Below are 24273 nucleotides of genomic sequence, written 5' to 3'. Positions count from 1 at the left end.
GCACATTTTTACCTTAAAATAGAATGCATCTCAAAAGTTTGATTTACATGGAATTCCTTTTATAGAAACAATCTGCTATAAATTCAACAAATTCATGAGATTTATAAGCACCTCCCTTACTATAACCAACTACAGCATGTCAAAATCAGGATATGTGCTCATATTTTCCTAGTAATTTGGTCGCATTAAATTAACATTTTAATATGAAAGCAAACAAAAAAAGCTTAAAAGTAGTAGAATTTCTCAAAATCCCATGCTGGGGATGACCATCCATCTAGCTACAACAAATATATCCTTTTCTTCAGTCTACCAAACACCTAATGATTAGCCGCAACACTAAATACAAACAAAATTCATTTGGCTAACACCTAGCTATCTATTTAAAATCTTTAGAGAACAGAAAGGTGATTAATTAATGTAAATTAGTTATGTAATAGCTAGAGTAAACATAATGTGCATGTTCATAAAACACACTGCACTTGCTTTACACATCTGCAAATAATTTTCTTAACTTACGAAAAGGAAAATATAAGACAAATACAGTAAATTTCAGATTTTGCCTCATTCTCCAGCATATAGCCTCTGATTCTGAATGATAAACAAATTCTAGTCTTAAAAACCAAATAAGCAAGCATACATTGAATCACTTTACTGAACAAATATGTAGAGAAGTATGTTGAAAATTCAGCAAACAAAAAGCACTTTCCCCCACAGTTTTCCTACTTAATCACAAGTGAAGTCTGATGTCTTAGTAGTGAATAACGGTTTGTAACTTTTGACCTTCTGTTGGTCAAGTTCTTACCAGTGCTATGTGGCTGTTATTCCAGGTGTTGTTATCCACCAGAGTGGTTCTATTAGCCATCCCAGCAATCTGATAGCCGTAATCCCACCAAGACATCACTCGGGCATGTTCATCTGTATTCTGCCTTAGCCAAAAGTAAGCTTCTCTGAAATCATCTAAAATATTCCTGGTTCTGAAAAGAATCACAATATTAACTTAAATAAGACCTTATAAATGTGAAGATGGTTTCTTAAAATCTTGGGGTGCCAGGCCACTAAATAATTTCATATTTTAAGGATAGTAGTTAAAAAGCCTCAAGGGTAGGAAGAAGAAAGAAAAAAAAAAGAGCTAGACTAGTGCTTCTTTGACTTAATAGGCATACAAACCACCAGGCTATCATGTAAAAAAGCAAATTCTGATATAGTAGTTCTGAAATGGAGCCTGCACAAGTCTGAAGAGTATCCACATGAAGCAGAAGCTGGGGTGGGAATGTAGGGGCAGAACAGAGACCACCTGTTGTTAAATTTCAGCTGCATCAGAATCCCTGGGGCACTCCTTAAAACACAGATTCCTGAGTCTCACCCCCCCGTTTCTAACTCTACATGCTTAGGTGGGGTCAAGAACGCGCATGTCTAATGGGCTTCCTGGTAATGATGATGCTGTGTCCAAGCATGACACTTTGAGAAAGACTAATGTGTATGTTATATATGCGAAGATATTCAGATAGACCTCTGAATTCTATTTTTTGAGGCAAGAGAAAGAGCAGGTGTGGAACCCTTTCGTAGTTAAGCCATCTTCTTACCCATCATGGTTGTAAGAGGCCAGGACCACGCTTGGGCTGGAGTACGCATTGCTTGTGACCCAGGTGCAGTGGACTGCAAACATCATCAACAGCATCAGCATCAGCATCGTGACAATGCTTTTTATATTAGGACCTAATCCCTCTTCTGTTTTTTCCTGCTCAGTTACATGCTTCCTCACTTTGCCTGCCTGAAAATACAGAAAACTGATGAGACAAATTCATCATCTCATTTGCTTTCATTAAGACATTAAATGGAGAAGCTGGGAGAATGTCATCTATCAATTTAATTCTTTCAAGAGGAGAATGTATAACCATCAGGAATTCTTGCATGGGTCATACAATGTTTTCTAAAAATTATCAAGGTAGATTCTCAAGTCAACTGTCAAAAAGAAGACTTCCTGGAACTAAACCCAATCCAGGAACTGGTTGCAGAGCAAAATATCTCCAGTAAGAAGTTGCTTTGGAACTCAATTGACCTTATGTTTACATAAATACAAAGGGGAGAACCAAATGGTCTCATCCTGGCAACCTTTCTTTATAAAAAAAATGAATTCCTCATCCTAAAAAAAGCAATGTTCAGTTATAATCCAGGACTTTGTAGGACTTTAGTACAGGAAAAAGAACACATTATCAGAATGAGTTTTCCAATTTCCAAACCCTAAATCAATAAGCTTGTTAAAATCAAGATTGTATTTTTGACGGCCCGGAGGGAGGGTGTGGGGGGGGAGGAGGAGGAGGGTTCAGGATGGGGAGCATAGGTATGCCTGTGGCGGATTCATTTTGATGTTTGGCGGAACTAATACAATGTTGTGAAGTTTAAAGGTGAAATAAAATTTTAAAAAGAAAAAAAAAAAAAAAAACAATAAACCTCATCAAAAACCAGGAGAGAACAGGACAGAGTCAGAGGTTCTAAACTGCAAGGTTAATTATTAAGAAACCACAAAACAAAAATAAACAAAAAAGCAGGCATATGCTTTAATAGCACTAATCTGTATGAATGATATTGGACCTATCATAGTAAGGAAAGTTTTAAACTGCTACTTAAAAACCTAGTTAATGTAGTAAAGTTTAATTTGTTGTTCAAGATAAGTGCTCTAAGTCTTTCCACACTTCCACCAAATCTAATTCTGCTGTGTTTCCTGAGATCTTAAAAGTAAATTACATTATATGGGCCCAGCACCTAGTATTAACGAACTGGAGACTTTAAAAAAAAAAAAAAGGCATTTAATACCCTTCATATGGGATTTCCTAGGTGGTGCAGTGGGTAAAGAATCCACCTGCCAATACAGGAGACATGGGAAGATCCCATGAAGAAGGAAATGGTGACCCACTCCAGTATTCTTGCCTGAAAGATCCCACGGACAGAGGACCTACAGTCGATGGGGTCGCAAAGTGTCAGACAAAACAGCATACACAATATCCCTCATTTACTGTTCAGTCTACCAGATATTTAAAACGTTTACACTGAATATGGACTTCAAGGATAAACCCTTGTGCACGTGGTTTCAGAAAGATTTATAGTGTTAAATTTTATGTAATTTAGTAAGAACATCAGCTTTTTGCTCTCAAAATTGGGTTTTAGTTTATAAAACCTGACCCAAAAGGTGATTATATACTCTGGTGACATTCTGTTTTCTTATTCTGAATGAAAAGACGAACTTTCTCTAGATTCTTGTTTAACCACACTTCTTAATATGTATGGTTCTTACTATGATGGAAAAACAAAACAAAGGAACACATAAAACTTTTAAAGGCCTTACTTTAGATTTCCCACCTTATCATACAAATTTCCTGGGTTTCTCTTGTCATCCTCATCACTGCTGTCCTCCACAGGAGGGTTTTCCCTTTTCATGTCGTCCCCCAAATAGTGCTCAAAAACGTTTGAGAAGGCAATTGCAGACAGCATGCAGACGACTGGAGTCAAGGTCAACATCAGCCGGACCATCACGCCCGCAAAGTAGACGGCACTGATGGCGTACAGTGCAACTGCAAAGACAGGTTCTCTTACAATACTTCAGGAAAGAAAGGGTCTCAGGAAGACCCACTGAAAATTCAATACTACTTCAAAGGACAATCGAAACACAGACAAACATCTCATAAAAGGGCTGTTTCTAAACTGATAATCTGAACCAATTTCAAAGTCATATTTAGAGATTATAACTAGTATTGACCAAATAAACACTACATATCAATAGTTGAGAGAAATGTATCAGGATTCAAATTAATTATAGCTATTATGGGGAATGAGACAATTTGTTATTTGTCAACAGCATCACATATTAGGAAAATCCATAACAGAGGAAAATGTGTTTGGTGAATTATAGGCACAGTAAGTTTATAGAATCAAATAGTCTATGAAAAGATCATGCCAATATTTGGCATAAAGCCTGCTTTAAAGTAAGAATAGGATAAGAAGAAAATAATTTATTAACCAAAGGAGGAACTTATGAAGCTATTGCCGAGAAACTTAAAAAGTCTGCAAGTACTTTCCAACAATCAAACTGTTCCAGATAATGTGCTCACCACGGGGAAAGTCTCTATTCATTTCTGGCTAGAGGCTGTGACTTCACAAAGTTACTGAGTCATCTGAGTGCCCATCTCACTTGAAACAAATTCATATTTTTTTCCTGACTAAAAAATACATTTACTATACAATATTGTTTATCTCAGTGAATTTTTATATGCACACACCTATGTAATTGCCACCCATATCAAAATACAGAACATCTGTATCCCTCCTCAGGAGAAGCCCTCATGCCTCTTCCTAATCAATAACCACTATGCTCTCCCATAAAACAGGTAATCACTATTTGAACTTTTAAAGCAATAATTTAACTTTCCTTATTCTCAGTTCAGTCGCTCAGTTGTGTCTGAATCTTTGTGACCTCATGGACTGCAGAAAGCCAGGCTTCCCTATCCATCACCAACTCCCACAGCTTGCTGAAACTGCTATCCATCAAGTCAGTGACGCCATCCAACCATCTCGTCCTCTGTCATCTCCTTCTCCTCCTGCCTTCAATCTTTCCCAGTATCAGGGTCTTTTCCAATGAGTCAGTCCTTCACATCATATGCCCAAACTACTGGAGCTTCAGCTTCAGCATCAGTCCTTCCAGTGAATATTCAAGATTGATTTCCTTTAAGGATTAACTGGTTTGATCTCCTTGCAGTCCAGAGGACTTTCTGGAGTCTTCTCCAATACCACAGCTTGAAAGCATCAATTCTTCAATGCTCAGCTTTCTTTATGGCCCAACTCTCACATCCATACATGACTATTGGAAGAACCATAGCTTTGACTAGATGAGCCTTTGCCAGCAAAGGAATGTCTCTGCTTTTTAATATGCTGTCTAGGTTTGAAATGGCTTTCCTTCCAAGGAGCAAGTGCCTTTTACTTTCATGGCTGAAGTCACCATCTGCAGAGATTTTGAAGCCCACTCTTTCCCCATCTATTTGACATGAAGTGATGGGACTGGATGCCATGATCTTTGTTTTCTGAATGTTGAGCTTTAAGCCAACTTTTTCACTCTCCTCTTTCACTTTCATTAAAGGCTTTTTAGTTCCTCTTCACTTTCTGCCATAAGGGTGGTGTCATCTGCCTCTCTGAGGTTATTGATATTTCACCCAGCAATCTTGATTCCAGCTTGTGCTTTATCCAGTCTGGCATTTCTCATTATGTACTCTGTATGTAAGTTAAATAAGCAAGGTGACAATATACGTCCTGGACGTATTCCTTTCCTAATTTGGAACCAGTCCATTGTTCCACATCTGGTTCTAACTGTTGCTTCTTGACCTGCATACAGATTTCTCAAGAGGCAGGTCAGGTGGTCTGGTATTCCCATCTCTTGAAAAATTTTCCACAGTTTGTTATAATCCACACAGTCAAAGGCTTGAGTGAAGTCAATGAAGAAGATATTTTTCTGGGATTCTCTTGCTTTTTCTATGATCCAACAGATGTTGGCAATTTGATCTCTGGTTGTGCCTTTTCTAAATTCAGCTTGAACATCTGTAAATTCTCAGTTCACGTACTGCTGAAGCCTATCTTGGAGAATTTTGTGCATGACTTTGCCAGCGTGTGAGATGAGTGCAACTGTGTGGTAGTCTTGAGTATTCTTTGGCATTGCCTTTCTTTGGGATTGGAATGAAAACTGACCTTTTCCAGTCCTGTGGCCATTGCTGGGTTTTCCAAATTTGCTGGCATACTGAGTGTGGCACTTTAACAGCATCATCTTTTAGGGCTTGAAATAGCTCAGCTAGAATTCCATCACCTCTACAAGCTTTGTTCGTAGTGATGCTTCCTTATTCTTAAACTTCATAGAAATAAAATTATATAAAATGTTCTCTTTTGTACTGACTTCTTTTGTTTACCCATGCTATTCTTATATTAATTGTTGTGCTGTATTCCACTCTAAAATGCATAAGAATCTCTTTTTTCTACTGCTAACCTTTGGAATGTTTCTAACTAGGGACTATTATGGATAAAGTTGCCATGTACATTCTTAGACATGTCCTTTGTTAGACACACACACTCCCTTCTCTTGGTATCTAGGATTGGGACTGCTAAATCATGAATGGGCAATTTGTTAAACTAATTCTTCTTGAGTGATGTAGTATTAACATGGCTTTCTCCAAAGTCCACTGACCTATATACAGCAGAAAAGAATGAGTGCCATTCTTTGGTTAGCACCTACGTAGATGCTATTTTCTCTCTCCTGACTTCACTCTGAAACTCTAACTTGTGAGTGTCATGCATGGTCCAGGCCACGTACTTATACAAGATATATGCTTGTGTGACCCTGTGCATATTACAAAGCATTTTCAGTTTCAGGTCTTATCTTAAACAATGGCTTTAAAATAGTTTGTAATTCTAAGTCTTGTTGGTTGAAAATTACACAAATCTATCAGCCAAGAGGATATTTACTTACAGGTGATTCTTATTCTATTACAAAATGTACTTTCCCACTGAAACTTTTTGGATCATGGATGCCCCTGCAAAAGTCTTCCTACTTAGAATTAACTGAGAAAACATACTCAAGTCTATTCTGTCAACAAAGTTATAATTTCCAATTCTCAGCCACAGACTATCATTACATTAACCTCTCAGAAAACAATAAATTGAAGGAAAAGCTTACATACTAGTCCAAAAGTTAAACAGTTAATAATTAAGAGTATATATAATGCAAATTCACTTAATTTTTTTTGGTTAAGCACTTATGCAAAGTAAGAGAGGAAAGTTTATCTTTATGCAAAGTTGAGCAAAGACAAAACTTCATGGTGGAATGATAATCTCAATAACAAAAATAAACCGAAGTATTTATTAAAAACCTCTTACCAAATACTCTTTCATCGTTGATATTTTTAATGCAGAACCACAGGCCTGCTGGGAAGGTACACACAAGAATATGTAGATCAAAGAAGAAAGATACCCAAGTCGTAGGTTGATGCTCAGACACTGATGCAATAATTGGAATGTGTATTTTTGCATACCTGGTATTAAAGAAGTTTACGTTATTTAAAATTAAATGATAAAACAGAAGTTCCTTTTAGGTGAATAAACTTTCTTTGATTGTACTAATAGATATGGTTCCCATCTCTCCCTCTTCTGGCTTAAAAGTACATTCCAATGTTACCTGCTATAGTGGATATAAATCTGACACATATGGGTAAAACCAAAATCAACATACTTCCCCCTAAAATTAGAATTATCTAAGGCCAGTTATAAAAGGCCACACACATATTCTTCTGTGTGATTTCTAACACAAAAATGCTTGCTCAAATAGGAATTTCTTTTGCACTTGTTCTGATGCTGTAAAGAGCAATATTGCATAAGAACCTGGAATGTTAGGTCCATGAATCAAAACAAATTGCAAGTGGTCAAACAGGTGATGGCAAGAGTGAACATCAACATTTTTGGAATCAGTGAACTAAAATGGAATGGAATGGAATGGGTGAATTTAACTCAGATGACCATAATGGATGCAATCTCAAAAACGACAGAATGTTTGTTTGTTTCCAAGGCAACATTCAACATCACATTCAACATTACCATTCAACATCACAGTAATCCAAGTCTATGCCCTGACCAGTAATGCTGAAAAAGCTGAAGTTGAATAGTTCTATGAAGATCTACAAAACCTTCTAGAACTAACAGCAAACAACGACGTCCTTTTCATTATAGGGGACTGGAATGCAAAAGTAGGAAGTCAGGAAATACCTGGAGTAACAGGCAAATTTGGCCTCAGAGTATAGAATGAAGCAGGGCAAAGGCTAATAGAGCTTTGCCAAGAGAATGCACTGGTCATCGCAAACACCCTCTTCCAACAACACAAGAGAAGACTACACATGGACATCAGCAGATGGTCAACACTGAAATCAGATTGATTATACTCTTTGCAGCCAAAGATGGAGAAGCTCTATACAGTCAGCAAAAACAAGACCAAGATGACCTGTGGCTCAGATCATGAACTCCTTATTGCCAAATTCAAACTTAAATTGAAGAAAATAGGGAAAATCACTAGACCATTCGGGTATGATCTAAATCAAATCCCTTCATGATTATACACTGGAAGTGACAAATAGATTCAAGGGATTAGATCTGATAGACAAGTGTGCCTGAAGAACTATGGACGGAGGTTCATGACATTGCAAAGGAGGCAGTGATCAAGATCATCCCCAAGAAAAAGAAATGCAAAATGGTTATCTGAGGAGGACTTACAAAGAGCTATGAAAAGAAGAGAAGTGAAAGGCAAAGGAGAAAATAAAAGATACACCCTTTTGAATTCAGAGTTCCAAAAAATAGCAGGGAGAGATAAGAAAGCCTTCCTCAGTATCAATGCAAAGAAATAGAGGAAAACAATACAATGGGAAGGACTAGAAATCTCTTCAAGAAAATCAGAGACACTAAGGGAACTTTTCATGCAAAGATGGGCGCAATAAAGGACAGAAACGGTATGGACCTAACAGAAGCAGAAGATATTAAGGACACATGGCAAGAATACACAGAAGAACTATACAAAAGAGATCTTCATGACCCAGGTAATCATGATGGTGTGATCACTCACCTAGAGCCAGACATCCTGGAATGCAAAGTCAAGTGGGCCTTAGGAAGCATCACTACGAACAAAGCTAGTGGAGGTGATGGAATTCCAGTTGAGCTATTTCAAATCCTAGAAGAAGATGCTGTGAAAGTGCTGGACTCAATATGCCAGCAAATTTGGAAAACTCAGCAGTGGCCACAGGACTGGAAAATTCCAATCCCAAAGAAAGGCAATGCCAAAGAATGCTCAAACTATCACAAAACTGTACTCATCTCACACGCTAGCTAAGTAATGCTCAAATTTCTCCAAGCCAGGCCTCAACAGTATGTGAACCATGAACTTCCAGATGTTCAAGCTAGATTTAGAAAAAGCAGAGGAACCAGAGATCAGATTGCCAACATCCGCCGGATCATCGAAAAAGCAAGAGTTCCAAATCGGGAAAGGAGTACGTCAAGGCTCTATATTGTCACCCTGCTTATTTAACTTATACGCAGAGTACATCATGAGAAATGCTGGGCTGGAGGAAGCACAAGCTGGAATCAAGACTGCCAGGAGAAATATCATTAACCTCAGATATGCAGATGACACCACCCTAATGACAAAAAGTAAAGAACTACAGAGCCTCTTGATAAAAGTGAAAGAGGAGTGTGAAAAAGTTGACTTAAAACTCAACATCTATAAAACTAAGATCATGGCATCTGGTCTCATCATTTCATGGCAAACAGATGGGGAAACAGTAGAAACAGAGACTTTATCTTTAGGGGCTCCAAGATCACTGCAGATGGTGACTGCAGCCATGAAATTAAAAGACACTTGCTCCTTGGATGAAAAGTTATGACCAACTTAGCACATTAAAAAAGCAGAGACATTATTTTGCCAACTAAGGTCCATCTAGTCAAAGCTATGGTTTTTCCAGTAGTCTTGTATAGATGTGAGAATTGGATTATAAAGAAAGCTGAGCAACAAAGAACTGATGCTTTTGAACTGTGGTGTTAGAGAAGAGTATTGAGTGTTCCCTGGAGTGCAAGGAGATCCAACCAGTTCATCCAAAAGGAAATCAGTCCTGAATATTCATCGGAAGGACTGATGCTAAAGCTGAAACTGCAATACTTTAGCCACCTGATGTGAACAGCTGACTCATCTGAAAAGACCCTGATGCTGGGTAAGATTGAATGCAGGTGGAGAAGGGGACGACAGATGATGAGATGGTTGCATGGCATCACCGACTCAATGGACTTGAGTTTGAGTAAACTCTGGGGGTTGGTGATGGATAGGGAATCCTGACATGCTGAAGTCCATAGAGTCACAAAGATTTGGACACAACTGAGGGACTGAACTGAACAAGCACTTCCTAAGTTTGCACCAATGAGTTCGACTACCTTTTGGATATGTGACTAGCAGAATAACTCATAGAATAAGATATCCTATTGTGACAATACCTTTCTTAACACAGAGATGGCACAGAGGTGGTTGGTCAGAGACATGGAAAGGACAAGACAGATTTTCTCTGAAATGTCCTAAGATTCCAAAGTGGGCAAGTAAAGTTTGAAAACAAGAATAAGTATGACTAGTAAAATTTTAACCTAGTCAGAATTAATTAACTTCTACAACTGGGGTTTTTCCTTCAAACTCTCTGGTGATGCAAAGGCTGATCTCCGGGAGTATGTGTCTGTTAGCTTCAGCCACCCATACATCATTTGCTTATGCCCTTTAATTAGGCCTGGCTAGGGGCCTTTTTGGTATTATATCAAAGGGCAGGCCTGTTCAATAAAATGTGGTAGGTTTTTTATCGGGCCACATGGGGTAACAGAATAGCAGAATCAAGGGAGAGAGATCAATTATCACCAAGAGATATTTTCTTATCCTTAGGAAAACATTTTTAGAGTTAAAAAAGTATTGAGCTAATGTAAAAAAATTTTTTTTATTAACTCATCTCGTAAAAGCACTCTTAAAAAATGCAACAAATATCCTCTAGCATATTTGATGGTTAAAAAACACCAGGAAACTTAAATAAAATTAAATTTTTTCTCATATCTATAGCATATGGATTTATAACATAGTATCTATCCTTAAGGGTTAAAAATTAAATATTACTAACAGATGGAAACTTTGAATACATTGGTAAAAACAAAAAAAAATCAATCATTAAAATGGCACGTATTACCTGAAATGTTTTAATAAACAAAAATAAGGAGTTGCCCATGAAGAACAGAAATATGACTTACATATCAAACTACAGGTGAATTCCAAACGGATATTATAACAAAGACAAAATACAACATTTACTAAACCGGTATATGCTAAATATTTTAGAATGTTGCCAGGTATTGACAGAGATATTAACAATAAAGAAGACAAAAGAATATTTAAATAACATGAGGGCAAATAACTTATCTGCACTTACCCAGTGTCCCACAATGAGTAAAACCTGCCACTCCATGGTGCAATGTAACCTTGGAAGGAAAAATGCAAAGGAAATTCATTGGCCATTTCATTGTTTTTATTGGTTTTATGTTTACGGATTATTTGGACTAATTTTAAGCTAATGTTAAAAGAACTGCCCTAAAAAAAAGGTTATACTGTATTTCACACAGCTGGTCATCACATAAAATACAGTAGTAGTAGTGTTAAGTCACTCAGTCATGTCCAACTCTTTGTGATCCTATGGATCCTTTGTGATCCTCTGTCCATGGAATTCTCAGGCAAGAATACTGGAGTGGGTTGCCATTTCCTTCTCCAGGGGGTCTTTCTGACCCAGGGATCGAACCCAGGTCTTCTGCATTGCTGGCAGATTCTTTACTGTCTGAGCCTTAGGGATCAAATTAAAAAAATACCCATGGACATTACATTTCCAAAGAAATACAACAAGCTAATGACACCAACACTGTAGAAAGCTTTCTGATTCTTTTAAACCTCTAATTGACTAGTAGAGATATTAAGATAGCACTGGATAATTTTAAAAAGTGAGAGGTGTCCAGTACGCCAAATTTAGATCAATTATAAAGGTGATTTTAAACATTTATGCCTTTTACTCCTGTCAATGAATTCTTCATGATTTTATGAGCTAAGCTGGTACATTAATTTGACATATCTTCAGAAAGAATTTGATTTGCTTCCAGTGACTGGTAAAGTCAGGACAAGAAAGTAACTTAGAATCCAGAAGCTGACTGAAAGCTGATCTGGTTGGCTGTTTAGAAGCAGGAGACAGAGTATATAACACACTAGGGAGGGTAAACCTATGCCATTAACACCAGAAACTTTGGATTTTATACATTTTGGGCCTAATCATCTATCAAGAGAAGGATGCTTGAATGTGGATTTAGCAAAACCTGAAGCAACAAATATATTGTTTAAAAAAAGAAAGAAATTTGTAGTGCTGTTCAGATTTTAGAACCTTTGACTTATTTTCATACCGTTTCTAAGGAAACAATAGCTGACCTACTAGGATAAATGGAACATGTACAAAATTTGCAAAAGAATTTACCTTTTGCAATGACCTAGAGACAATATTCACATCCGACAGGTGATGACACCTACCTGTGTAAGTCAAATAGATGACACTAAGGAACACAGCACCTGCAGCTAGCGACACACCCAAAAAGAACAGGGTCTGGAACTCTTGTTTTGTTAACCGGTCTCGCAGATACTGCAAGAAAGCGTAAGCTTGCAGCAATGCAAAGACACCTAATTAAAGAGAAGGTGCATATAAGTAATCAACAAAGCATTTTTCTAAGAACATTGAGAAACATTAATTTGGAAGACTTAGAATACCTTGTACAATTCAGTGATCTGACATTTCCTTTGTCAAATGACAGGTAACCAATTAATACATCCAAAAAATTCTGTTACATTTTTTTTTTCTAATACATGAACAGAGAAGCCTGGTGTGCTGCAGTCCGTGGGGACATGACTTAACGACTGAACAACAATATATGGTTACTGTTCATAGCTGGGGTGGGTGTGTGTGGTTCGAGATTCTCACTGAAAAATCTGATGATAAAAGCTATGGACCATCATCATCTCAAAGTTAAATATACCGATATTTATAAAATGCTACAAACAAAATGACTACCCACGGATTTTCCATGGGTCATGGACCTTGTGTGGAATCTCTGATAAAAAGTTTTATTCACAGATCTTTCATTATATCTTGTTATCTGTGACCCAGATTAATGATGGCAAAATGCTCTGCTTTAGGGAGAATTATGTGACTTTATAATCAATATAAAAGCTCTTTTAATTCTAGTTAGTAGGGATGGATAAAATATTTTAGTGAGATGTAAAGAATATAAAAATGAAATGTTTCATTCCATCTAAATTTGGTAAAATGACAACTCGGTATAATAACTCAGTATACAGATACATTACTATTTAATGTTTGTTTATACAAAGCAAATGTTTAATATTTGTTTATACAAAGCAAATTAGTGTTGGCAAAAAAGGATGTTTTACCTTCTCAAAACAGTCATACCTGGGAAGACAGGCACTTTCAGAAGCCCAATATCAGAAAGTCTCAATAAATTCTGTCATATTTTACAGTGGTGATGTTTCAGAACTAATACAATGAAAATTAGAAACAACAACAAAACCCCAAAAGAACCCTTCATTCCACTGAAGACCAGTCACACATTCATGGATTCTTTAGAAGAAAGAACATAGATATTTTTCCTACCTGCAGCTGCCATGTGTTCACTTGTTCTGATTGGCTGGAATCCCACAAAAGGTATCTGCATGGATAATATTAGGCCCACAATATAGAAAGTGCTATATGCTATAAAGACAAAATAGGAAACAAGGACAATTCACTATTACCATTAAGTACTTCAAACATAAATATATACATGATTCATGTATTTTTTTAGCAAAGTTTTAACAACTTATTTTAATAGAATTTTGAAGTGACTATTCTATTTGATACATATTTGATGATTAATCAACCATACATTATAAAACATACAATTCTTTTCTGCCATTTAAGAAAAGTATTATTTTAAGGAGACTGGTGCTGTTTTCTTCTTCTGAAAATGGAATCAAATTTTTTCAACCTATCATTAACAATTGTTGACATGACCCAATAAGCATGTAAACACCATTCCTATTAGCATTAACACAAAGTATGCATTACCAAATGAAAGCTTATCATTATCCTATATGAGTAGCTTGCAGTCTGAAAAGCTTGTAAGTATTTCACAACCTTTTTATAATCTCCTAATATTTTTGTACAGTAATGTAACCAGTTTAAAGAAACTTTATGTCCATCTACTAGGTTTTCTATTATTAAAGAATAAAAGAACTAAGTGCACAGAGGTCAAGTCATAAAACAGACTAGTTACAAATTTATTAGGATCTAATAAAGGAAACTTATTTGCTTTCTGCACTGAATATACTATGTAGTATTCTTGGCTTATATGAACCTAAGTGTATAGGCAAATTGGGAAGTGGTTACGGCTTGTATGAAGGACTTGTTTTTGCATTAAGGTGTTCACAGATCATTACAGCGAAAATATCTGGAATAGTCATAATTAAAACTTACTTTGAAAAAAAGTTAAAACTCTTCTGAAATAAGTAAATGTGAAAAATATTCCATTTAAAAAGCTTATTATACACATCACTTTATGAAGGATAGTCAATATTTACTGCTTGGCAAATAAAGTACTCTACTAGGGAAAAAAAGACTGCAAGAGAACGGCTCAGCAGACGCATCTGTATGCTACACACTGTACAGCACAGCATATACTTCTCTTTATCCCAGCTGAGAAAGCATGCTTATTGAGGTAAATTATGGGTTAACATTTCAAATGTTAAGTTGCCTTCCAAGCTGTCTGGTCAGAGATGACTACAGTATTAGGAAAAGGCTAAGAAGCTTAAGTAAATGTAATAGGAAGGACCAATGTATAAAGTTTCTGATGACCTCAAGCTAACAAAGAACTGGTTGTCAAGAGGATCCTGCAGAACAAACTCATCCAACAATGTACTTTCCAGACACATTCAGTTCAGTTCAGCCGCTCAGTTGTGTCCAACTCTTTGCGACCCCATGAATCGCAGCATGCCAGGCCTCCCTGTCCATCACCAACTCCCAGAGTTCACTCAGACTCACGTCCATCGAGTCAGTGATGCCATCCAGCCATCTCATCCTCTGTCATCCCTTTTTCCTCCTGCCCCCAGTCCCTCCCAGCATCAGAGTCTTTTCCAATGAGTCAATTCTTCGCATGAGGTGGCCAGAGTACTGGAGTTACAGCTTTAGCATCATTCCTTCCAAAGAAAACCCAGGACTGATCTCCTTCAGAATGGACTGGTTGGATCTCCTTGCAGTCCAAGGGACTCTCAAGAGTCTTCTCCAACATCACATTTCAAAAGTATCAATTCTTGGTGCTCAGCTTTCTTCACAGACACATTAGTGTTGGACTAGAACTACTCTCAATGAGATATGTGAACGCAAATGCAATAAAGTAAATATGAACAAGAAATTCTATGTCACATATATTTGAACTGCCAACCATTGTGGTTGATGTTGTTCAAATACCAGTATGTTTCTCTTACAAATCAGTCTGTGTAGACGCACAAAGAGTAAGCAGGCCGAATTAGGAAAAAAAAAATGGGAACATGGTCATTTTGTGACCTTGAAGAACTGCTGTTATTCAGTCACTAAGTCCTGTCCAACTCTTTGTGACTCCATGGACTACAATGTGCCAGGCTTCCCTGTTCTTCACTATCTCCTGAAGTTTGCTCAAATTCATGTCCATTGAGTTGGTGAAGCTATTCAACTATCTCACCCTCTGCTGCCCTCTTCTCCTTTTGCCTTCAATCTTCCCAGCATCAGGGTCTTTTCAAATGAGTTGGCTCTTCACATCAAGTGGCAAAATTACTGAAGCTTCAGCTTCAATATCAGTCCCTCCAATGAATATTCAGGATTGATTTTCTTTTAGGATTGACTGTTTGCTCTCCTTGCAGTCCAAGGGACTCTCAAGAGTCTTCTCCAACACCACAACTCAAAAGCATCAATTCTTCGGTGCTCAGCTTTCTTTATGGTCCAACTCTCACATCCACACGTGACTACTGGAAAAACCATAGCTTTGACCAGACAGACTTTTGTCAGCAAAGTGATATCTCTGCTTTTTAATATACTGTCTAGGTTTGTCATAGCTTTCCTTCCAAACAAGTGTCTTTCATTTCATGGCTGCAGTCACTATCCACAGTGATTTTGAAGCCCAAGAAAATCTGTTAACTGTTTCTACTTTTCCAGGTATATTCAAAAAGAGACTAAATCTGCTAATATTCTCATTTCAGTGGTTTCATGAAGCTACACAGGCATTCACTGCCATTAGGTAAAGAAAACTCTTTATAAAGAAGTGGTACACTAGAGTTCAAGTTAATAAAAAAAGTGATGGAGATAGGTTCAAGAAAAAGAAACTCAATCTCAAGAAACATAAAAAAAAGGCCAGGTGGGACTTTAACTTGCAAACACATTACTTTGTAAATATGAGTTAGTGTCAAACAAATCTCAACTAATAGAAACAGACATGTTCTCAACAATATTTTACCTATAAATATTCCTCTACCCAAACTAACCTCATTTATACCTACTTACATACACTGATGATTCAAAGCTAATAAACGTGATACATGCGATAATCCGAAGATAACCATCTTCTTTTAAAAGAACTTGATTCATGTCTTCCCTATTTTTATCTTTTTTGGATCAGTGATACTGAGATGTTTACATAGAGGGATGTATGTTCTACTTCATAGTACTCTTTAACACACAAATATTTCCATTGTTAAAGGCCCCAGATGGAGTCAGTAGTGCTGAAATTCAAGACTCAATACCCAATCCTAACTGTAGTCACAACCTTCCCCAGGAATACTATTCTACTAGGTCAGCATGGAATGTTCTGTCAGCATAAATGAGGTAATTCTTTCTAACCCCCACTGCCCAAAGAAAGAGGAGGGAATCTGCCACAAAGACCCTTTCCCTCCCCCACAAGTAGGTTACCTAAGCCTGAAAGGCTTTTTTGGTTATGAATTCCTTGTCTTGCCTATAAAAAATCTTTCCCTTACAGTGGTTCTTTGGAGCTCCTTTCTAGTTGGCTAGAATAGTGATGCTGCCCAACTTATGAATCATTAATAAAGCCAATTAGATACTTAAAATGCACTCAGCTGAATTTTGTTTAAAAAAAAAAAATTTCAAGTTTATCTTGCTTAATACTGCCCTTCTTCTTGAACCTGTAAAATTAGATATACATCACCATACCTCAATTTAAATCCCATTTACAAACCCATGTTTTAAAACACAGAAAATACATATTAAGAAACAGTGAAACTAGTAGAAATTGTGAAGTAAACCCTCAATTCTTAAACCATTCTCCAATGCAAAATGAAAATGTTTTTCTCGAGTCTTTGTACCATATGTTTTAAAATTATCTCTTTAGTTCATTCAAATATTAAGTTATATTCTATTATGGTCAAGACATTCTAAAAATACAATCCGACCTTCTAAGAATCAGATATCCAATTTGGAAAATCAAAGATGTACACAAATTACCTCAATACAATGGAGCAAGTACATGCAACGTTGGTGGAAAAAACCCTGGCTCTGTAAGAACTTAAAGGAGGGCGAGAGCTCTGCTTCTTGACCTGGACATTGAAGACGCACATAACACCACCTGCACCATTCTCTGACATTCTCAGAACCCTCAACAGCACACGCACAGAGCAATTGTTCTCCATCAGACTCTGAAACTTGACCAAACTATGGTCTACATCTTCACAACCTTCTATCCATCTATCTTAACCTACTTTTTTTTACCCTTTAAACCAGAAGAATAAAGCTTTCTTTCCATCAAAGTAGTGAGTTCTAAGGAAACAAACAAGACCAATAGTGTGGTAAATCATTCATTACATCATGACAATGTTACCACACTGCCATCCTGTGGAAGTATAGTTACCAGCAATTTTCTCCTGCAGATCAAACTTCCAATGTGTTAGAATTCCCCTCAAATTATCATTAGGAAGATATATACAAAGTCTGTTAGCTTATTTGTAAGCAAAGAAAATCTCTTTGATTTGGGACAAATAGTAATCTTCTAAAACAGAACCTAAACATCTTTTCACTTTTACAGTACTTTTTTTTCCCAAGGGTACTGGGTGGGACTAGATTGATACAGAAAAGAAACAAACCACTGTTCTTAGCTTAAGGTGCACATATGAGTTGGTCTGTAAAATAAAAGGCACCAAAAGGCCTGATTCAAGTACCAAAGAAATGCCCAGTTTTCAAGAAGCTCTTGCTGTTCCCCAAAGTAATCTTTAAGTATTTTCTTTCTCCCTGACAAAGTATCGCAACTTAAGTTGACAGCACCCTTCATGCTTTTAAAATACTACTGTACGTCCCTTTATGTAAATAAAGTTAGAAAAGGTTTTGTGAATATTATATTCTAGTTAACTCTAATCTACCATGAAATCACCTTAGCATTCGCTCTATCTCCTGGGTGATATTTAATAGAAAGGGCTGGCAAAATACTTCTCTCTCAAACACAACAGCACTAACCAAAAGAAACAGAAAATACTTCCAAACTCAACCAGTTTTGCTTTATTATTAATAAATATGATTAAAGGCTTACAAGACTGTTGAAATCTTTGATTAATAAAGATATTTTACTGTTTGATTACTGTGAATGCTGATAAATAAAGGGAGTGAAAGATGGGAAGAAACGTACATGGAATTATAGCTTACAAGATCCCCCCCAACAAAAAACAAACAAACAAACAAAAACCCTCCATGGATTCTTCTTGACCAGCAGAAAGAAATATAATGACTAACAGATACACAAGAGAAAAAATAATTTTTCTTTCTCAAGGATGTGGTTCATTATAAACTGTATTGAATGAATCTTTTAAACTACTATTTTATAAGCTCTATTTGTAAAAGCAGGAAGAAGTGACTTGTGCAAAACATCTGAATGGAGACACAATGACAATTTTTTAAAATAGCAAAATATACCTACTATTGATGCTTAAAATGAAATCAAGCATAGGATAGCAGAAAGAACGAAGAAATATAATTTAAAAGTGTAAGACGATGCTCTTTGGTAACTTCTAGAGCTAAATAGAAATGAGGAGGGTAGGGAAGTTAGACTTTGCTAATCTAACTTCACTTTCTTTAGCTCTTCTTCCTCTTCCTGATTCAGGGGCATTTCACAAAGGTCTATCCCTCAATCTTCTCCCTAACTCTGTTCTCCTGACCATTACATTTTTAGGGCCCTACATTTTTAAAATTAAACAAAGAAACTCTTAGTTCTTCCCCATAAGCATTTAATTTAAAAACATTTTTTCCTCATACCGTTTCAAAACAAAAAGTTCGGAGTTACTGTTTAATCCATGGTCGTCTTTTCTGGATTCCAATGCTGGCTAACAGTGTTTTCAGGGTAACGAGATATATAATCACATGTTGATATATTTCTACAGTAAGGTATTTATTCATATGGTAGGCAATACAGTCAGTGATTTTTTTGCATCATGGGTATCGAGCCAAAATATCTACATTTAGGCTTCAGCTCCATTACTAGCTACATGATCCTGAGCAAATTGTCTTCTCTTGTTTAACAGGACCTATCCTCAAGGTGAGGTTATCAAGAGTCAATGAGTTCAATACACGCAAAGAACTTAGGACAATTCATTGTGTATAAGAACTACCTGATATATATATATGTACTATTTCAGTGGTGATTGTTATAAAGTATGCTGAAGTGGGTATAAACCTAATCAGCAGATTATAACTTTTTACAAAAACTGATATAACACATACTAAAAAAACCCCGCCCTTTTAAAATGTACCACTGAGTGGTTATTATAGTGGTTATTATAGTGGTTATGTGTGTGACTAAAGTTGTGTGACTATCACCACTATTTCATTCTAGAACAATTCCACCACCCCCTCCCCCCCCGCCAGAAGAAACCCGTATCTATAAGCTGTCACTCTAGTCCCCAAACCCTTGGCAACCTCTAAACCAACTTTCTGTCTCTAACCTGCTTGCTGTCTTTATGGATTTGCCACCTCTGGACATTTTATACAGAAAGAATCCCATAGTTACATGGCCTTTTGTACCCGGTTTATTTTACTCAGCACAATGTTTTCAAGGTTCACGATGTAGCATGTATCACCTTTATTCCTTTTCACTGCTGAACAACACTCCACTGTATGGATACACCACACTTTATCCATTCATTAGTTAATGGACATTGGGTTGTCTTCAGTTTTTGGCTACTATGAATAACGAATGCTGCTATGAACATTACAAGTTTCTGTGTAAGTATGCAATTTTCAATTCTCTTGGGTATATACCAAGGAGTGGATTTGTGGGTCACAGTAACTTTATCATTAAGTTTTTGATAAACTGCCAAACTGTTATGTTTTTTAATCAAGCAAACAGCTTTATTATTTTTGTTAATGTTTTCCAACATTATTATAATAGAATTGTATTACTTTATTATAAAGACACTGGTTTCAGATGACAACTTCTCTGTGATTAATACAACCTGTAAAAGTTCTGTCTCTATCATAGAAAGTGAGTTCTAAGATTCAAGACACCATCTATTACTAAGCATCTTATTCTAAAGATGTGTTCTAAAACCTGTAGAGCAAATTAAAATCTTGCAAAGAAAATACTCAGTCTACTCTCTGGTCTGAATGTTTATAAACCCAATACCCGAGGAAAGGGTGTTAGGAGGCAGCCTTTGGGAAGTGATTAAATAATGAGGTCACCGGGGAACAAGTACCCTTTTAAATTGAGGCCCCAGAGAGCTGGCTTGTTCCTTCTACTATGTGGAGACAGAGATGGTATCAAGCTAACAGGAAAATAGCCCTCAGAAGAATGTGAGCATTCTGGTGCCTTGATTTTAGACTTTCTAGCTTCCAAATTGAGAAATAAATTTCTCTTGTTTATAAACTACCCAGTCTGTGGCATTTTTGTTACAGCAGCTTGAATGGATTAAGACACTGTGCTGTGTATTATTCAGAAAGGGCTTTCGAAAGCTTATTAAACTGTTAAGGATGCTCAGTCTCTTACAGTGAGTAAGGTGAATTAGAATAGTGTGTATATATAGTGTAATAGTATGCTTATAGTGTGTATATATCATTTCCCCAAATTAAAAAAAAAAAAGGCTGATAAATATTAAATCAAGACTTATTTCTACAAAAATAAAACAAACTCATTAAGGAAAAGTTAATACACACTTCGGTAAAAATGCCTAACCCTCCTTATGAATACAAAAAAGCAAAACACTGTAAAGTTAGGTTTATTACTCATGGGTAATACCAAAACAGAAATGTCTGACAATGAAAGAATGTATACAAAACACCTCTTAGAAGTTGACAGATACCAGAAGTCAAATCACTTACCTATGTAGACTCTTTTGCTGTATCTCTGCATCAGTAACAACACAAATACATGCAGTGGAATAAGGTTGATAATAAACACATAACCACCCCAAGCAGAGACCTATGAGTAAAGAAATGCTAAGTTAAATAATTTACATATTTGCTTCTTAAAGTAGATAAATTCTGCCACAAAAGTCTAAACATAAACACTAGGATTTTCAGCAATTTTGAGATGCTTCAAAATAACCTATTTTTTCTATAACATACAAATAACCTACTTTTTTTTTATTGATAATTAAAACAACACAATCCCATAAATCCAATACACTTTTTTATATCCACTAGAGGAATGGTCAAATTAAACTTATTAAGAACATTGAGAACAGTTTGTGAATTGGCAATAAAAAGACTGTCACAGAGATACAGACTTTAGGATACATATCATAAACTTTTAAAGGCAAAAAACCCTTTGCTCTCCCCCCATTTTTTATGGTAAATACATTGCAAGAGACTTCACAGAAAGTAAGAACAATGGATGTTAACATCAGTCAACACCTCAACTAAAAGGAATACTCTGATGATCTGGATATGCTTTGTGATCCTCAAGATAAAAGGTGCTACCTTGGGTATAAATTTCTTCCTACTAATGGATACAAACCAGGATCCCAGTTTAATGTTTAGCCTGTATCACAAAGCTAGAAAAATTCTATTTATCAGACAGTTGAGTATGTTCTGGTCTAAATTAATAAAGATCCTAATGATTATGCTTTAGGATTAAAGTATTATTATTTATTATTTTTTAAGAATATTCAATTCAGTAACAATAATAAGGTCTGTCAAGATCAAGTTCTTACATATGCTCTAATAATGAAAAGCTTGATAGAACCATTTGAATCAACAGTCACCTTAGGAGACTATATATTAACATACATTCTAACAATGCAATCTATCCCTGTCTAAAATATTTCAGAACTACTTATATAAGAAATTGCTTTTTGTTTACAATTCATATAACAACATCAGTTTACTGCTTCAGTCATGTGCTATTTTTTCACAAAAAACAACATTCCTCTGGTTGAGCTCCAGTTCTACCTGAAGGACTCCTGGTTATTTCTAAAATTTAAGTCTAAACTCAAAAGAGAGTAAGTTTGCTATTACTGAGCATAACGTGCCTAGGACACATTAATTAGGTACATAATATGTCCTAACCTTTAACCACTTAAAAAGGGGCATGGATAACTTGGAAACAAATTCCATGACATTTGTTTAACAACCAAAAAAAAGTTACCTAAGATTATCATTAATTTTCAGCATAAGAAAACCATATAGGCTGTGGTATGAAAAGAAAGGCAGGAGATTAAAGAGGTGATACTGAACTCCAATCTTAAGTAACCTGTTGAAAAAATTAGACAAGTAGTTCACAGGTTAACCCAGAGAATGTGATCATTATTTACAAAAAGTTGTACATCTGAAAGAAAATTTTTGTGTTCACTTGCTGCAAATTTTGTTTGAGAGGTTAAGTATTAGTCCTCCATCACCCGTAAAGTAGAAGTCCATACAAGACCCTGAAGACAGGAGTAGGGAAGAAAGTGGTAGTAAGGAAAGAAAATGCATGAAATAAAAGATCTTAAAGACTTCAGGAGAAAGGAAGTGGAGAACTACCCTGACTGAGAAGAGAAGGCACTGGTCTAGTTGCCAAAGACTCAGACCTCATGTATTCAGTTTCAAGTATGAAATCTTACCATATAGAAATACGACAAGCAGCAGCACATCGTCCAAAAAACTGACCCAGTTTTTACAGATTTTACCTGAAAAACAAACAAGCAACTGATATAAAAATGTTTATAAATGTTCCTGTTGATTGAAAAAAGGTTAAGTGTTTAGTAAACTTGTATTATAAAAAGTGAAAATTATTCTTTAAAATGGGTAATGAGATTACACAGATACTTAGATCCACTTACTAACACTGGACAGTAGTCAGACATTTTAGGAGTAGCTTCGATTTTTTTTTTTTAAGTTATGTAGTTTTTAGTAAAAAGAGTATCAAAAGGAACAATGTATATTTCTCCATTTGTTCTATTTTCTATCTTAAAATGATTAATATCAACAAATTAAGATTTTTAACTAAAAAATAAATTTGTTTAGTAACTCTACATTTTTATATGGCAGGTTTGCTTAGACCTAACACCTTAATCTGTGGTTTTTCATCTGAATGTGATCATCTATATATAAATATTAATTATGAACATTCATTTTTGAAAACAAATTAAACTAGAAATTTTAAGACACCACAATCAACATCTTCATTAAGTTTATATTCTTAAATTTCTAGAAGACCTAATGTCAGTAAGATTCTCAATTACTCTCAACTGGAAAGACAACGGTCTGTAAACAAAGGTTTAAAAAGTTGACAAATGTCTATGATCTACAAAGAAACTAATCAAAGAGTTTATATGTTCATCTGAAAGAGCAAAATACATCAGCACCTTCAGAAACATAATTTAAAAATTTAAAAGCATAAGCTCTGAATACTTATGCCAAGAGCAATGGGTCATCTTTAAGATGAATCAAGTGAGGGTCCTAAAGAAATGATAGACATAAGGCCCATTATAAGCAATCCTGTATTAAGAGCTATCTTTATGTCCTGATATGATAGGAAGTTCAACTTAACAGTATTATACAGAGCTTATTTCAAGGAATTCTTTATTTTCAAAATGGTCTTCTATTAGTACATTAAACAAACCACAGGTGACATCAACCTTTGGGGAAATTGTAACAAAAAAGGAAGGGAAAGAGGAAGAAAAGAGAAAACATTCCCAATTCACAGCACTTCGAGCTGCCTGAGACTTCTAATAGACTACGAAACACTGCTCAGAATTCAGAATTCAGTGTTCTGAAACACTGCTCGGAATACAGTGCACATGTATGCCAAAATATACTCTGATCTCCTCCCCCAAACCATGCCAACTTTGAAAAGGTTTCCCTTTGGGCAGGGTAAGATAACATGGGTCCTATTCTGAAATATGAATGGGGAGGGGATATATTAAAATATTAAAAATTTTTAAAGCAAGAAAATTATAATCTGGAAGTTTGATTTATAACTCTATTCATATACTGAAAGCCACTGAACTGTATACTTTGAAAGACTGAATTTTATAGTATGTAAATTATTTCTCAAAGAAAGTTTGTGCAGTGAAGTTAAAATAGTGCATAAAGGGAAACTGCTTATATTAGAAGTGTATGAGTGCTCAACTGTGTCTGACTCTTTGCAGCCCTATGGACTGTG

General features: G+C 35.9%; 1 protein-coding gene across 1 annotated transcript in view; it reads right to left on the bottom strand.

Moving 5' to 3' along the window:
* The window catches only part of STT3B (STT3 oligosaccharyltransferase complex catalytic subunit B), a 102891-nt gene that overhangs the window by 8681 nt on the left and 69937 nt on the right, over positions 1–24273 (bottom strand). The window contains exons 4-12 of the mRNA XM_070359884.1: positions 22730–22795; positions 21009–21108; positions 13287–13385; positions 12152–12298; positions 11019–11067; positions 6910–7064; positions 3358–3569; positions 1584–1771; positions 803–974 (exon numbers count right to left, since the gene is read on the bottom strand). Coding sequence (XP_070215985.1) covers positions 803–974; positions 1584–1771; positions 3358–3569; positions 6910–7064; positions 11019–11067; positions 12152–12298; positions 13287–13385; positions 21009–21108; positions 22730–22795 — 1188 coding nt within the window. The remainder of the gene's footprint in view (positions 1–802; positions 975–1583; positions 1772–3357; positions 3570–6909; positions 7065–11018; positions 11068–12151; positions 12299–13286; positions 13386–21008; positions 21109–22729; positions 22796–24273) is intronic.

The sequence above is a fragment of the Bos mutus genome, chromosome 22 (assembly GCF_027580195.1).
Source record: "Bos mutus isolate GX-2022 chromosome 22, NWIPB_WYAK_1.1, whole genome shotgun sequence".
In the NCBI taxonomy this organism is placed as follows: Eukaryota; Metazoa; Chordata; class Mammalia; order Artiodactyla; family Bovidae; genus Bos; species Bos mutus.
This window is presented reverse-complemented; position numbering and strand designations above follow the sequence as displayed.